An 18,886-nucleotide genomic window follows, 5' to 3' on the forward strand; every position below is an offset into this window, starting at 1 on the left:
TCTCGATTATTATTATTGTAAAATATATGGAAAAATAAAATAAATAATTTATGGCTATGATTATCATTTAGTTAAAATAATGATTTAACATGAATTTTACAGTGCTATGCAACTATTTTTTTATTAAAAAGTTTACTTTTTAAATTGTGATCAATTACAATTAGTGTTGTATAAATATTTAAAATGTGAAAATTTATTAACTTAATCCTCAAATTTATACAAAAATATAATCAAAAATTTTTGTATTTGTTCAAATGATACATACACTTATATAAAAAATTTAAAAATATTATTATTTTTGTATAAACTACTTTTAATTCAGCAGATTTTATTTAATATATGTATATAATGTCTTAAAATTTTACTAAAATAGTATTATAGTGGTAAAACATTTTATTTAGTAATATTTTAAATATAATTAAATTTAATTTATAATAATTTAATTTTTTTATCATTTCAATGTACATTACACATGAGTTTGCATTAAAAAGCATAATAAAAGTGGCCTGTTATTATTTATCATATTTATCTAAAGTTATCAAGGAAGAAAAATTAAAAATTATAAAAAATTGTGGGAGCCTAGATTTGTTATGGCCAAAACTTGGCGGCACTTGAGTGACATTGGCGTGACGGTGGGACTCGCCTGGCAACTCCCGGCCCGTTCGCGCGCGTCTCGCGTTCGAGTCCCGTATATTTACAAATAACCATGTAAACTTTATAAATCTACAATAAAACTCAATCTGTGTCTAATTGCCATCCGTCACTATCACCGTCGCTAAAATATAAATTAAATAATAAGTTTACTTTTGCAGTACAGTCCTAATAATTCTAATTTAATAACTTATAGGTAAAAATATAACTTATAGAATTCAATTCATTATGTACATAATAAGTTTTATTTTACCTTCTTGTGATACATATTCATGTTCGGTGCTACTATAGGTAATCCCGTAATATAGTTTTATAATGAAACGAAAAAAAAACTTATAAATAATTATTTTTATTTTAATATTTTAAAATATGATTTTCTTTTAAGGATACAACCTGCCTCACCTCTCGGTCATTTTTTTATCCATTACCATAAAATATTGAAGGCTATGATTCAAAATATTCTGATAGCCCCCTTTTAACATCGTCTGCATTTTTTCCGTTTTGGAAGTAATGCATCGATCAAAATAAATGGTAGTCGGAATAATAATGTGGTGAATGAGATAAAATCTTTTAGTCAAGTTTCTTGATTTATCAAGTCAATTTCACCACAGAGACGCGCATTGTTGTTTTGTTGAACTATTCGATTTGTGTTAACAAGTGCAGGTCTTTTTTTACTTCTTCGTGCAAACAACACAAGCTTTCTGTTATTATTTGACTAGGTTTGAAAGTTATGCAATTCCACCATAGACACAAAAAACTTTTTACAGTTGAGCGCGGGCTTCGAGGGATGTTTTGTAAGTTGACATTTAGACAACCACTGTTTTTTACTACGATTTTTCTCATACAACACGAATTTTACATCTCTGCTTATCAAATGATCAAGAAAAAGTTATTAAGATTCAATATCCATTAGCTCTTGGGCTATGTGGTTATGAGCTTAATTTTAGTAAAACTCATACACCTTGGCTCTAAGTTTTCTCAATTGTCTTACACCTATGTATCTGTATACTGTTAAATCGAAGTGGTTTTGTTTCTCGGCCAGCTGATAGATAGCTTGAGTTGGATTTGCTCTCATTTCTGAAGCCAGGACATATTTTTAACAAATTTAGTAAAGCACTGTTAAAACTTGTGAAAAATGAATTCATTTCGGTATTACCTAATATTTTTATTTCACAGTATACCTAATATATTGATATCACATATATAAATATATATGTTATTAAGTATGTTACAATATATTTAACTACTTCAAAATTATATTAAATGCTACATATTCTATTAGATAATAAGTATGTTTGGCGCACTGAACGCGCTATAGCAATATGCTTAAACGGCACGCGGTTAAGATCCAGGCGTGTTTTATTATCAAATAATATACATTCACACAAGCAAGAATTCCTTTACAGTGCAAACGTCGAGCTTTCAGATTGCTTTGTAGCACTACTATAATTTCGCAATTACTCTTTGCGGTTTAATTTTCGTGCGGATCGGCTGCAGATATTAGTCGAAGCTTGCGGTAAAGCTGTCGTCTTGGGGTTATCAATGGGTTAGGCAGTATTTTTCACCCTACATCCACTATAATACAACATAGGCTTTATTGCGCAATAAATGAGCGTTATCTTTAATTTGAACATGACGCCGGAAAACCAGAGACCCTTATGTATCATTATCTCGCGAAAGTCGCGGCTAAAGCTCTTCACGACAATTTTTCGACGCGCCATAAAAGCTTATCTCGTCGAGTATAAATATACATAAAATGACGTTCAAAGCTGCGAACGTATTTACAAAAAGGTAATCTTGGATGTTTGGTTGGTTCGAGCAGGTTAGGTACAGCCTAAAGGTATTTGAAATTTAATCATCATAAGTACGGCAGAAGAACTAGGTGATTTTTAATACATTAAAGTACGGTGTTATATTCAATTTTATGTGCCTAAATGGCTAAAACAGTAGTGTGGTTAAATAAAAAGAAACTTCAGAATATAACAGTGAATTTCTCAAACCGACTAAAACGCCTAATAACTGTCTAATCTAATATAATGAGATATGCTTTACTTACATTAAAATATCATTGTATGACACTTAAGCCCAAGTTGTGAAAAATAGGCCATATAAAAACTAAAATAAAGCGATTTATTATGGTAATATATATTAAAAAACTTTCTTCATATTACTCATCAATGAACTTTTCTGTTTTTTTTTTTCATTGATCTTAAATTGAAAAAGACGGGTATCAAACGCATTTTATCGACCATGTCTTATAACTTGTTAACAATAACTTATTGATTGTTATAATAGAAATAACTATCGTTCATTAATTAAATGATAAATTAATTTCATTTAACAATTTTTAGATCGAGATATTGAAAATTATTAACGCAATCATTTATTTGGTCACTAGATCTCTCTTTCATTGTTGTAAAAAATACTAGGTATGTGTGGCGTTTCGTTGTTTGAAGTGATTGTTAAAATGAGCTTTAAATTATAAGAAAATGTGCAGGAGGTTTAGACCTTCCACAGGGTGAATATTAAAATGTATCCATCTGTTTTATAAGAAAATATTTTTCTAGATTTATAATATACTATAGTATAGTGTGTGACACAAATTTGGCCAGGTGGATCAATTTAAAAAAAAGAGACCATTTCTAAGTGTTTTTATCATTTTTTTATTCATATTTCTGCTAGGGATTTTTACACGATAACTATCAATAAATGTTTTTAATTTAAATAATATGATATAAGTCGGTTTTTTTATGTATATAAATTATGTTTTATAGCTTTAGTTGCCTCAGCATTGATATTAAAATGATATAATGACATATAGTGTTTTTTTTTCATTTAAATTGCTTATAATAATTTATAAATAAATTGGAAAGATATATACAAGGTTATATTCTAAATAAATAAATATATGAAAATGGCACGTTATGGAAATATATGTCATAATTATTTTACTTTTCGCTTCATTTATTATTAATAGATTTTTAGAACTTTTTATTTAAGGTTCAAGATCTCTGCGCTATTATTAAATATTGTCTAAGTTTACTGTAAAATCAGTATTGTGTTTAAAAACCACTTTTTAACTGAAATATGTTATTAACTTTCATCAAAAGTTCTACTAAACTTATTTATGGAACAATTTGAGTGAGATAAATCATAATAATCGACCCAAGTGACAATACAAGACACTACAATTCGGACTTAATTTCGTTGCAAAGTTTTCGTACGTAACGAATAGCAACGTTGAAGTAAGCAACCACTCAAGCAAAAGTTAAAACCCTTTACGACCAACTTTGAGGTATCCAAGAAACTTGTATGTAATTTATTTAGCAATAAACATCCATGAAAAACAATTATGATCGCAATAAGAAACTATTATAGTTAATTTTTAACTTGATAATAAAACAATGCTTTTGTAGATATTTGAGAAAATTTATAGTGAAAAGTTTTCTCGAGTTTATACGAAAAATAATATAATGCGGGGTTAATTATAATAAAATAAAAGTTGAACAAGTACCATTTTTCAATTTCGCTTTCAGAACTCAGAAAATTAGTTTTTCTTCTCTTTCGCGCAATAAAGCACAATGATGTGTGCTTATATAAATTATAGAGCTGTGGGGTTAATTTATTGTTAGACCATACGTTATAAACTCAATTTGTGAAACTCTATCCTGTTTTTTCTTCCAGACAATTTTCTAAAACAATCCATTCTCGTTTTGTACGAGTCCCGCGACGACGACAAAAAGTAAACGGTCTCAAATTTGGGTCTAGATATCGAATAAAAAACGGTCATTTCACATGAGTATATATTTTAAACTGATCTCTGTACTTTTGCTATATCTAAGTATCGATTTCTTTCAATTGATGAAAAAAATAGCATAAAAACAATATAATTGTATAGGAGCATCAACTCTCGGAAGGATTTAATCGAAAGCGTATTATCAATAATTCGGTTCGTTGGCCCTAAGGGCACGGATAGGATGTGCACCCATTTGCTGTTAACCAGACGTTGGAAAAGTCACTTCCTGGCCAATGTTTAATGGGCATACCAATAACGGTCATCCGGAATCGTGTTCATTACGAGATTACAATTCTAAACGTATTACATAACCAAAACGGTAGTTAAATTGTGACATTCGAATTACTAAACACATAAATATCAAGGATGGCCTATTTGGATCGGTTGATTAATGTTGCTATTAAATTTGATTACCGACAAAGTTTAATAAGCTAATTAATAATTTTTAAATATATTAAATTATATTCATTTACTCTTATTGTTTATAATATTGCTTTAAAATATTATAAAAACTGCTATCTAGAATTAATTAAAATAAAATAAAATATGGTAATATACTATATGTAAAAATATTTATTATAAATGGTAATACGACAAAATTATTGCTGATGATTTATTTATAATAAACATTAAATAATAATAAAAAATAAGTAAAAAGATTATATTCTGTGCATTTTTATTTAGTAATTAATAATAAATTATTATTTAATTACTAAAAAATATTTTATCCGTAACAGAATTTGCTAATCTTGATTAATTAATTTTTTTTTTCCAATTTTCGAAGAGAAATAGTATATTACTACAATAAACCTACAAAAAATTATGCATTCACATGAATTTGATCTTAAGAATTAATGCGAAGAAAAATATTTTTAATGAGTAAAATTTCTAGCTTTTAAATTAAAATTACATTTCTTTGAACGTTATCGGTCTTAACCAAAATCAAATAAAAACGCAAATATTACCTTTCGCTCAAATATTTTAATAATTAAAATATGTCGAATTTCAATAAAATTGTAATTAAATTTAATTTAACAGAATGCAATTAAAATATTTATTTATTCGAAAAAAAATATAAGTTGAAGTAATCAATCACTATTACATTAAAATACTTCTATAATTCAAGATAGCAAGATGATGCAACTAAAGCACATAATATATTGTTTATATATGAACTTATTTTTATAAATAAATTACGCTATATACATGCGACATGTCTATCACCATGCAAATAAATTATTATATATATATACCTTATATAAATTTAATAATAACTAATTATAAAATATGAATAAATGTATAACGATAATATTTTTAATGTTTATTTCTGTGTAATACAACCAAATATCTAAATAAGACGTTATACATTTTTATTTAAAGCTCATACTATTTGATAAAACGGTTACTATACATATGCCTGTCATTGTTAATTAACAATAAGTTTAACCAGTGTTTTTTATCATCATAAAACACACTATAATGGCGTTCTGAAACTATTTTTAAAAACATTTGGCTTGAATATGTTTTAATACTGAAGTGGAAATTAGAAACTGCAACTTAATGAATGGAAATAATTCGTAGATTTCGTGAATACGTTTTCGAAAAGACATACACATATGTTGCATTCGATACAGACTCTGATTACTATTCCTATTCCTTCAAGTGAATATAAACGAGGCAGATGAATCTAATTGTTGTTATAACAAAAGCTTTGTTAAACACTAAGACGATTTTAGCATTTTTGTTTAATAAACTTGTCGGGCCATCAATGAGAATTTTGAATTATATTTATTTTACTTTAGATAATATTTATTTATTTCGAATACTGTGATTACTCAGATGATTACTGGGAATTCTTTCTCTATTTCCTTCATTAACTAAAAAAAATTATTCTAAAAATATTTAGTTCCTCTGCCGCAAACTTACATTTTTTATTAAACTTTATTCATGGTAAAATTGCTACCTTGTATAGTATTGAAATAATTGTATTAATTAGGATATTTAACAACAATTAATTATATTATATAGGAGTAGGTTTTATTATTCGAACGTCAAAAATTGTAAGAATAAAATTTGCAAATCCAATGTAGCATATTTTTAAACATCAAGAAGGATGTAATAAGTAAGTAAATTGAATGTAAGCAGGGAGCTCGTGAGCGGAGTTCCTATAATAACCGAGGCCATAATTTCATTTTCTAACATGATGAAACTCAAAGAGAGAATGCATATACTTATAGAGTATGATGTATAGTATAATCTCAAAACAATATACGCAACGTGTTCAAGGGGGAGAGCAAAAAAGGCGAACCATTAATCTTAGTGCGAAAGCGTTTTGATGGAATCTCTTGCGCTTAATTTATCAATGATTTGTAAGAGAAACAAAAAATATTTCTCAAAGATAAGCGCAAGTTCAACGTGTCGTTACCGAGCTGAAAGATTCCGCGCAATAAAATTTACCTAATAATAATCGGAGAGAAATGGAGAGGAACGAAAGCGAGCGAAGTTTTTAAAGTTTATTAAAGTTTTCCGATCGAGTGCTTTGGTTTCTTGTTAGAAATTTATTTATCCATTGTTCTTTTTTATAGATGGATGCCCAAGAGAGGATGCTGAGCACAAATGCATCTAGGACCATGGCCGCCATGTCGTTAGGGTTTATTGTAGTAGTCACACCAGCCACTATCCAAGAAGTGGTAGCAGCGTGTACCGGTTGTAAGGTATTAAATTATCCTAATAAAATATACACGATAATATATTAAAGCATTCGTAGAAAATCAATTCAACCAATTGGTCAATTTTTTTACAGCTACTAAATTACATATATCACTGATAGAATTTTTATGGCACAAAGTCCTGGAGTCATAAATAATTTACCAAATCTTATGCTTAACATTGTACTTTATCCTTTTTTATTTTCTCCTCATTTTGCTTTGTATTATTTTTGGAAGCCGTCCAAAATTTTTAGCGCAAAATTTTTGCCTAGCTTCAATATCAGTTCAATTTATTCTTATGTCCCTTACAAATTGTATTGTTTAATTTCCGTTGATGGCATTGTAGAAAAAATATGTGTGTGAATTCAGATGTATTAAATCTAGTGTTTTAATTATGAAATGCTACTCAGGCGAGAGTGGTTGATGTAATCTACAGTTTTATGTTACAGCGCCAACCCTATTTTTAAATGCAAATGTCAGATTAAACTTATAAATGAGTTCACACAAACAAGGTTTCCAAATAACGAGATAACAGTAGTATGCTTGTCATATCAGAGTTCACAAACCTATGTATTATACTTTTTTTAAGTTTATTAGTATACATAAATGTTAACATATATTATAGAAATTAAAAAATATTTTAGACCTTTCATCTCTAATATACTACATTGAAATCAATTTTTATAAGAACACTAGCTGTTAGCAAACTACAACTTAAATAATTTTAAAATGTCTTGCTTTCAATAAGAAAAATACCATATTTCTTTTAATAATATATTTTTAGTGAAATAAAAAAAATTAACGGTCCTAGTTAGTCAAATAATATTTATACTAGTGAAAATATAACTACACTAAAAATTCACACAAACAAACATACACGTTGTAAGAACCTTGATGTCAGTTTTTAAGCAAAACAAATACATTTTCAGAAACGTTACTGCAACTTTATAATATTACTATATTAATTTTTCAGGTACCACCGTTGCTTGACTTCTTAGTAACTTGGCTGGCACTTAGTAATAGCTTCTGGAATCCGTTTCTTTATTGGCTATTGAACAATCATTTTCGAAGAATTAGTTCAGAATTATTATCATCAGGGGTATGTATCACTGTATTAATTAATTTCTGAATTTTTTAGTAAATTTAATTATTGTAAAACTATAAATTATAATATAATTCTGATATTTACCACGATAAAAATGTTATTGTTCTATTAATATTATTTCTTGTAATATATATATATATATATATATATATATATATATATATATATATATATATATATATATATATATATATATATATATATATATATATATATATATATATTTAAGTTCTATTATTATTATTTCTTGTAATATAGTAATATATATTTTGTAAATTGAAATCGTGATGCATTGGGTTAATCTCTTTGGTTACAATGGTCTTAAACTAATTAAAATAAATAAATATAATTTTTTTGAGTTTTTAAAAGTTAGTTAAATTAAAGTACTTAAATTTAATATCATGTATATAATTTTTATTCAGATGGTTGATTTACCTCTAATTTTATTAATTGCTTTCGTGGATTACGCAGTTAACCTTATCTGACGGAAATTATAAATACACGATACAAAATTAAATAACGTCGGGATTCACGTGGAGTTTGAACTAATTACATTTTAATTATCAAGTTATTATAAATGTTCAACGTTTTTTTTTATTATATTTGTAGACTTATTACTAAAAAAAATCACATGAATAAATTAATATATTATATATTTATTAAATATCACTTTAATTTTTTTCTATATTTAAAAGCTCAAAGCTATTTAAATAGGTTGTCTAAGTAAATACTACATTAAAACCTATATCTAGAAGTTTATGTTGTACTTTGATTGTATAATAAAATTTTGAGAGTTTCAAACTCGCTATGTCCGGCGTTAATGGCCTTTGTAATGTGATTTTACTGAAAATTAAAATTTTAGAAACTTTCATCTGAATTTACGTATGTGTACGTGTAAATTAATTTATGTACATTATTTTTTCAGTTTTGCTGTAGAAGATCCGACTCAAACCCGCCGCTGGAAAAATCATCGGGATGCTGTAATTCACTGTCGTCTGAACCACCGGCTCCACCGCATAAACCAGATTTGGAAGGCCTGTCTGAAAAATACTGGGGTGAAATACTCGAACGGACTGTCTCATCGACGAGTCTTCACGCACTTCAAAAAGTTTATCACTGTCCCAAGAGAGATTCGTCGTTGAAGTGCAACGGATCATTGAAAAATTATCATTCCGGATCAATCAAATCCATTCACGAATATCCTAGACACTATGAGTGTTTTCAACAGGCAGATTTCAGACATTATAACGCTGGTTCTGATTTTAGAATAGACGTTTATGGACACCCTGTTGATTACAGATATAAAAGTCCGGACCTTAGACTGTTCGAGAATCATTCTGAATTAAAGTTGGGGGAGGCGCGATCGAACTTGAGCTTGGACGAGATAAGTTTTAGCAAATGCAATGGACACTTTAACGATTCATGAGACTTGGAGAACAGAGCTGCATATTACAAAACGAACAGTTTGGAGAGGAACTTTAATAAGAACTTCAAGTGGAGGTTCGACGATGCGAAGCGCGACAAGCAAACATGTCATAACGACAATAAGCCGTTTTATAGTAAAGATTTAGGCGTTCTCGAGCAAAACTTTGACCGAATACTTAGCTGTCAAAAAGCGGGATCAAACGAAGATATAGATAAGATGATCAAATGTAATGGTGATTGCGAGAAAAATGAGAGCTATGTGTGCTATGGGGTTAATTCGGCGAATCAAGATAACAATTTTGAGTACGAGAATGAATTTGACACACAAAAAAGCTACTTCAAAGGTCCTGCGCCTGCAGTCAGGGAGTTGGAAGTGATCAGAGAGAGCTCGCAGAGTTCGAGCGAAATGGATCTTACGCAAAACCAATGATAATATCATTCAAAGTGATTTATTTTTAATATGTGATATAAACGCACAATATACTTATCCAAAATAATACTACGAAGGCGACTCGGATAAAAATCCTAATTGCACTTAAAACATTTTTTTAGTCGCTACAAAGCCTTACATGCATCACGAATTCATTAATCATTTCTCCCATCACCTCTTTGGTGATCTAGAAATAGTTTAAGCAGTAAATATATCAAATCAAAGTGAGTTGTTACAAACTTTGCTGATGAATTTTAAATAGGTTTCGTACCTATTTACTGCTCTCAAACGATATGACGCTATTTATCAGGTCAATGCTGTTAGCTGCAAAAAATCTTGAAGTCATTAATATATGCATTACAAAATCAGCATAATTCTTACTTAGCACTTTTTAGGCTTTTTTTTTTGACTCGCCTTTGTACAAAGAAGTTTACCTAATTTGACAAAATATTAATTACTGCTCAAATGGATAAGTTAAGTATTTGTGTTAATCCCATTGTTCGTAGTTATAATTCATAAAAAAATCGTTCAAAATGTCAATTTATGTAATAAAATTACTAGTATTGTTGAATGAACACACAATTTATCTGTGATTAACGTATAATAATAATATTTAATTATTTCCCTTCGTTATTTATGTATATGAAATAGTAAAAATACAATTTGTGAATATATCAAGCACACTTGGACGCATATTGTAATGAATAGGTTAAGTGATTTATATCCTGGACTAAACTAGGTTTATTGTGGTTAGAGAGAAGATGTGATGTCTGTTAATTTACATTAGATGTAAGCAAATAACTATATGAAAATAAATTAATATATCAAATGATAGGAATATTCTTTTTTTATTAATTTAGTACGGACTCAAACCAAAATATAAATATTTATGATCTCAACAGATGTCCATATATTATTTAATACAAATAATATATTTTATTTTTACACACATGATATAAGATAACATATGCACATACATACATAAATACAAATCGGAAAGATTAAAGCCAAATCTAACGGCTCGTTAAGTTAATTATACTATAAAAACCAGTCAAATATTTTTATGCATTTAAGAACGATATTAACGTGGTAAACAGTTATTAAAATGTAATAAAGAATACAGTATTTTTTTGCTTCTTATTATTATATAAAAATCAAATATTTTATATTATTTATATTCATAATACACAGTATTAAAATTGTGAATAATTACAATGTTCAAAAAATTAAAACAAAGATAAGATAGCTCCATCTATATGTAAACGCAAAACATGATTTTAGATAAATTTTTATTTTTTTAAATAAGGTTTATTTTTTATTTATAGTTATTTTGATTTTTTACTTCATTAGCAAAATTAATTATTTTTAAATTCTGACATAATACTGTAATTAATTATAAATTTAATTATGAATATAAATAATTGCAATATATTACAAAGGCTAAAATTATATTTTAATGTTATGCCATAGAAATTAGACTGGATAGTGTGTACGTTTGAACTGATTCCGGAATTCGTACCAGATTTTCCTTATCATAATTCAATATTTAATTAACAATTAGATTTTCCTGTCATTTTGTAATATGTATTGCAAAAGGAAAAGTTATGATAACTCTTGTGAAAATAGGTATTTCATAATAAACATAAAACATATGTATATAAGGCAGCATCTTATTAAACAACGGCCACAGATGTGTCATATGCTATAATATAGAATTTTGTAAAAAGTGTTTTGGTGATGATTATTAGCAGCAAGAACATTAATTTATTATTTGGGGTTGAAAATTTTATTTATAAACAATAAAGTGATGTCAACGAGAGTACTAAGCAGCAGCCTTGTTAAAATCACACTGTAAATGTAGTTGTAAAAGCCGCAATAATTTTCGTTCATAAGCAAATACATATGTAAATGCCTGAGTTACAAATCGAGGTACCAACTATGGTTGGCAAAATTCGCCTTAAATTCATCAATGGTCTTCTAGAAAAAGTATTTTTTTAGAGACGGATAAAAAAATCAAAAAAGTAATGGGAAGCAGCGGTTAGTCGCGTTCCGCTTGCTTCAACTCTTCATGGTAAATAAATTATTAATACGAATACCTTAAACAAGTAATTATTTATTTATTGATCATACACTAGGTATTTTATTAGCTCTAAAATGGTCTGGTTTACAAAATAAAAACAAATTAAATCAAAACATACCTAGCTTCAGAGCAAATATTAGAGGTGCTTGGAGTAATGGTAGTTGTGGTCTCAAAAAATAAAATAAAAGCTCCGTAATAAATCAGGTGTCATAAACATAAGATTAAAAATTAAAAGAAAATTCCGTTTGTGTGAAGTTTTATTTCTCCTGTCATTCTTTGAGCATCACTTTAAGCGCGATTCAGAGACTAGCTGTCTTAACTGTGCCTGAGGGTACATAAAGCTTCTTACCGGCTATTTCCATACTTCCATAAGTTTTGCCAATGAGTAACTACATATACACTGGTCTAATCGAGGCGCTGTGTACATACTGAAGCTATGCTTGATTCGCTATTTGGGCTGTCATTAGAGTAAAACAAAACATGTAAAATTTGGTGTAACGATGTTTTTTACTCCGTAGCTCCACGCTAATGCGTATTTTTTTACAGCCAAGCTGTAGGTAACAAAACACTGCATTGCGTCATTTGTCATATGCTTACTTGCACAAGTTCTCTTTCGCTCGCACCGACCTCATCGAGTGTTAGAACAAAACTGCTCTCTCGCTCGCAGTAAAACACCGTGTGTTAGAGCAGCGGTCGCCAATCATTCAGAAATCACGGACTACTAAACTCAAAATTTTGTATCTCGCAGATCAATATCATGATTTTTTTATACAAGTAAAAATTTTATTTTGAAAGAAGGTATGTGTTTGCGGCCTAAGCTCTTTGCAAAATAACTGATATCTTTATTAGATATATAATCAATGATATATTGACCAGGCATGTACGATATAATACATTCCCTTTCGCTCGCTCGCGTATTAAGTGACATGAGTGATGTGAGAGATAGGGCGTACGTTACATGCGTTCCGCACGCCCACTTCTTCTCACTCACTCTCGTCAAAAGGGAATGTATCTCACCGTACGCGCCTGATATTGATCCTATTTTATCTTAAGGAAAACAATGAAAATTGCAAAAAATAAATAATATTTAATTAACTTGGATGGTATAAAATATATTTTATTTGATACATTAAATTATTTTTGCTTATAATTGATATATGAGGAAAAAATCTCGTCCGTGTAAACTTGTATAAATAGGTTATTGTAGTGCAGTTGCAAAAATAAAATTGGCGCATTTGATTTAAAAATGCCTAATTTAAAATAAAAAGTAATCTTGGAATACGCAGGACAGTTCTGGGTTCAACAATGTTGTCCCTCATTTACTTTTTTTTAATAAAAAATTCCACAATACAAAAATGATCCATATAGCAAATGAAAAAACTGTGTAGTTCTAATCACGCAATTCCCGTTTTCTAATATAAAGTTATTATAAAAAAAATATAAAATTATATGTATATATTTAATTGTGTTTTACTGAGAGCGACAACTAACAAAAAAATTGTATTAACAGTAATTTTACAAAATTAAGTTTAAATTTGATTTTGAATAAAATAAAATGTTGTAAGTGTTTTGCCTTGAAGCGAGAAATTCTAGACTATTTTTTTATAAAAAATTGTCAATACAGATCATTATTTGTGTTGACGATTTTTTATTAAGGAAATTGTATAGAACTTCTTGCTGCACGGCAAAAAAATCTTGCGACACTTTATTGTAATAAAAATCAAGCTTTGATTGGATTTTGTAAAAATTTTCGTTGAGCTACTAAATAAACCATTATTATTTTTAGGTACAAATAATTTATAATAAAACCTAACCTTATAATGCTTTTTGAAATCATTATTTTTTGTTAAAAAATACATTATAAATCAACTTATTTATTTTTAATAAATTGTCAGGTGATATTAAAAATAGTATACAATTGTTCCTAAGTTGATGTAAGTAATTATAACATTTTTTTGAATTTAGCATACTTGGTATAGATTTGTTTTTATTTAGTATAAAATAAATAATAATAAATAAGCTCAAATTTGTATTAATATTATATATAATATTATACAATATTCATATTATAATAATTAAATATCGGTAGCAAACAAGCACACTTATATGTGGAAATAATATTATACAGGATAAAAATATCACAAAAATAATTACTTTTAGTATAACAAAAAGAATTGTAAATATAAAATAAAAAATATTTTAAAAATAATATATTACATAAAATCAGCTCCAAAATTAATGTAAATATGATTTTTTACAAAAAATTTATACATATAAATTTAATTAATTTTTTCTTATAAAAATATTATTGTACAGTATTTTATTTAAGATATGTTGACATAAAATAACAAAAACAAATTAGTCATTCCGTTTCGTAAAAAAAATTCGCACATTTTATTAAGCCTATCCAGTTTTGTTTGCATTCATATTAACTGACTATTGGATAAACCAACATCGCATCATCAAAAAGTATTTACATATATTTCTCATTAGAATAAATGTTAATAATTTATTCATCCTACAATAAAATTTAATTTATTACGCTAGCATGCAGGAAAGGTTAAGACCAACGTCTTCCGTAACAATCACTCTACTGGAACTACCTATGTAAAGCGAGTTCAAGTGCGTGAATCCTATTGGTTTTATTTTTTGACGCATTTTCTGTACATTTACCAAACAAAACAGCCGGTTCAAGTAACCTTCAAAACGATCTGCAGGACCAGTAGCAAAAAAAACAAGATGCAACCAGAAAACCTTGGGGTCCATGAAGAACGCATGACTTGAAAATGTATTTAATATACAGGTGGCCTAAAAATAACATTGCATTTTGTAAATATACATATGTACTATCTCCAGTTAGTAAAGATACAAGGTTAGTTATATTGCAGGTGATATTTTACTCGATTAGTTTCACGTGATGAGAGTATGTATTTAAAAAGGCCATGTCAATTCCCAATAAAGAAAAGAAACGATTGTGACGAAGAAATGGATGAAAGATCATTTTGTTGTCATTAATAAATTTTAATTTTAATTTACAAAAAAACGTATTATAGGCATTTAGCATAGCTATTCAAAAAAACTGTCAAAAAAAGTTTAATTTTCCTAAAAAGGTTACTAAAAGATTAGGCTATAACCTGACGATAAAATCGAGATACTAAATAGTGTATAGACGTGTTATAAAAAGCGTTAGAAATAATTTCTGATTTTTATCTTTACTTAATCTATTAAACTTGTACCTATTAAAAACCATAGATAAAAATAGGTTATAGTGAGTGTATATAAGCCTTAATTAATAAAGAGTTTTAAGGTCAAACATATATCCATTAAAAGGTCCACAGTATTTATTTACAAACCTCGTACACAAAATAATAATATCAATAAAATGAAAGGAAACAAACGGTTTCGTTGATGAATCACAAAAATTAAATTGCATTATTAGTATAATATTTAAAGCCAATTTTTGGCTACCCTGTATGTTAAACAAATTGACGTATATTTTCAGGTATATCATCTTCAATTGAAGTGCTGTACAAATATAAACACGTCAATTGAAACGTCGATTTTTATTGTTTATTTTAATGGATTTTCTAAGAAACTATCGATTTAATTAGATAAGACAATAAACGCTAAAAGAACTTATTATTCCTGTTTTATACGGCGTATTATACTCTTATATTAAAATTTAGAGGTAAAATAATATATAAGCGTTTACTTTCAGAACTACAATTAAATTATATGTATTAAAAAAACGGCCTTCTGAGTGTGTAAAACCAAAAAAACGATTATATTTTATTACAGGTGAGTATATTTAATAAATCGTGTACTGTACAAACACAGCAACATCGTTCATCTGAATCAGGAAACGATAATACATTTCAAGTACATGGTCAATTTTTGTGATAATCATTAGCATTATGCAAATATAATGATGTGGCGCGTTTTAATACTGGTCAATACTCTTGACTAAGCTTGAATTATCATATACAAGTAAACCAAACTTCCTTTCAAAGCTACGACTAATATAATTAAATAATTAATAATTATGTTATAGGTTACGTATATAATAAATATATTATAATATTAATCCTAACTCGCATATACTACTAATATTTTATTTAAGCATCTCATCAAATATAAAAAATATAAAGTATGAATTGCTTAATTTATTCTTATTGTGATCCGATCATCGATCATCGATCATTACGTAACTATTTTATTATTCATATTATGTGAATAAAAATTGTTAAACTATCTTTTTAAAAATCACGAAAATAATAACCAATTATTTAGAAAAACATCAGACTTGTTCCAAACTGCACTATATATTAAACTGGACCATAGTTGAAGCTCGAATAAGGTATGTAGATGATTTGTCTTCTTAGATTATCTAAGAGAAGCTTTTTTCTGTTTCACAGAGGGCGTTGAAAAATTTATAGGATGATTCAATCACGATTCAGACGCACAACGTCATAAAAACCAAAGGTGTTGAAGTTGAACTACAATGGATCATCGGAAACGCTGCAAATTTATTTATTAAAATTAAGACCATCGATTGGAGAAATATGCCAGATTTGTAACACTATGACTAGTTTATGGTTAGCGAACGTTTTTTTGAATATGGGTGACTTTTGTGCTATTTAAAGATCAGGAAATAATGACGTTTTTAGAATCAATTCAAACATGTGCTTTATAGGAGCAGCGAAGCTGACTTAACATCATATCAAAATTAAATCGGGAACCGAACCAGACCCGGAAGAACTTCCCAAAGTCATATAGATCTAAGCTAAATTGTCATAATTTTTAAAATATTTGATACTGAAGAAAACCAAGTACAAAAAGAAGTGGAACGAGAAAAAGAATCGTTGAAAACAAAACGGAAAAATGCTGGATCATCTCCTTAGACTTATTGTTTTATTATGTGTACAGCGTATTATATCCGTAGCTTTATTATATATACATTATGTTTATAACGTAATATCCTCGTGGCAAATCAAATACATACTTATTAGTTCGATTTGATTTAAATTTGATGCTTATGGTTCAGATTTAAAGCACTTCTTCGCCCATCCTCCCAGAATTAGAAAACATATGTTAACTATGGTACTATTAATTTATATATACACTGATTCAAAATAGCTCTTAAATTGTTACTAACGATTATTTTATGTTCGCATAAGATTAATGTTTAATAGCAAGAACACGACATACTACAAATTATTTGGAAGTGCTGACATTTTAGAACTTCCAGACGCAATTCGTAGATTTATATTCATAAATAATACATTAGTTCGATCTTATTGAAAACCTCATTTATCAAACATCGCTATTCTCTCCACTAACGACTATGAAGCCTATTCTAATTTTAACAACAATAATCTACAATTAGTTCCAAAAACAATTTTCAATATTTAAACACAACTTTTTTACATTCACTTCAATCATATATCCGCTCCCTTCCAACCTTGGCATGTAACTAGCAAGGCTTCCGATCTAAAGAAGAAAATCTTTTTAAGCCCAATTATATCACTTAATAATAATTATTTACTTATTAAAAGTAATGGTAAATTAAAATAGTAGTAGTATTTTATAATTATGCATATGTAACATAAATTTATTTGCGAAAGCAGTACATTTTGCAGTTAAATAAAATAGAAAGAATCGATATGTAACAAGATCAAATAAAAAATGATGCAAATGAAAAATATGTATGTAGGTATATGTGTTGCTTTATATTAATTGTAATATCTTTCACCCCTAATTACCAGTAAGTATAAATCATGAATAATTAAAATATATGTGATTCATACCAGCATTTTTTTAATACTTTATCTTATATTGAAAATATTATTCAACTATCAACAAAACTATAAAATATCACAAATGAGCAAAATCATGAAGCTTTTCAAAATAATGGAAAAAATATAAATGTAAAAAAGATGTTATATTTAATTAAAATTTAAATGAATGTTCTCCGGATTTTAGTTTATAAAAGTAGCTATATGTTTTTGGCTTAATTTTATATATGTGTAGTATAAAAAATCATAGTGTCATAATCAATTTTACAGAACAGTAAAATAAAAATATTATTAAACTTATTTACTAAAATATATGTATTTCATCCAAGTAATCTGAATATTAATTTATACAGACTGGATATTTTACTAGAGGCAGTGGGTTCGAGTCAGGGCAGTAAATAATTTTTTTTATTTATAAAAAAAAATATTTAAAAAAAAAAATTATTGCGCTTCTTCTGTTAAATATTGATTTTAGAGCCGCAATCGCAGCAAGCTTTTTAGAGCAAAGTTCTGCAACATTCAGTGAATTTAGTCTTCTAGATGTAAATCCAGATATTTCATGCTCGCCCATCACCTAAAGCAGTTTCCTTGTTGACTTTTAATATGTTTAATAAGAAAAGGTTGTCCGCGTGTTGTACAAATTAATGTTTCAGTTTTATTTTAGTTTATTTTAATTATTTATTTAATGAAATATATTTTTTACTTCATTTTAATTAATATAAACTGTGAGTACTAGGTTAATTAACGGCTGTGTGGTCAGTTTATATCGATGAGGCAATATTTTTTAAATAGTAATGTTATTAGTATAAAGCATGAGTAGGAACGGTCCAAGCAAACATGCATTTTTACGTGGTATCAAGTGTTCATAATTTATTAAAACAACATAGCTTTGACCT

The 18,886-nt window shown here is 27.7% G+C and overlaps 1 protein-coding gene across 2 annotated transcripts in view; it reads left to right on the forward strand.

Moving 5' to 3' along the window:
- The window catches only part of LOC148227145 (trace amine-associated receptor 8b), a 77,795-nt gene extending 66,846 nt beyond the window's left edge, over nucleotides 1–10,949 (forward strand). For both annotated transcript variants that reach the window (XM_088201808.1, XM_088201809.1), the window contains exons 6-8: nucleotides 7,033–7,161; nucleotides 8,129–8,254; nucleotides 9,186–10,949. In XM_088201808.1, coding sequence (XP_088057934.1) covers nucleotides 7,033–7,161; nucleotides 8,129–8,254; nucleotides 9,186–9,686 — 756 coding nt within the window. In that variant the 3' untranslated portion in view covers nucleotides 9,687–10,949. The remainder of the gene's footprint in view (nucleotides 1–7,032; nucleotides 7,162–8,128; nucleotides 8,255–9,185) is intronic.
- The last annotated feature ends 7,937 nt before the right edge of the window (nucleotides 10,950–18,886 follow it).

The sequence above is a fragment of the Plectrocnemia conspersa genome, unplaced genomic scaffold (genome assembly GCF_051122295.1).
Source record: "Plectrocnemia conspersa isolate PC_06_02 unplaced genomic scaffold, ASM5112229v1 ptg000013l, whole genome shotgun sequence".
Lineage (NCBI taxonomy): Eukaryota > Metazoa > Arthropoda > Insecta > Trichoptera > Polycentropodidae > Plectrocnemia > Plectrocnemia conspersa.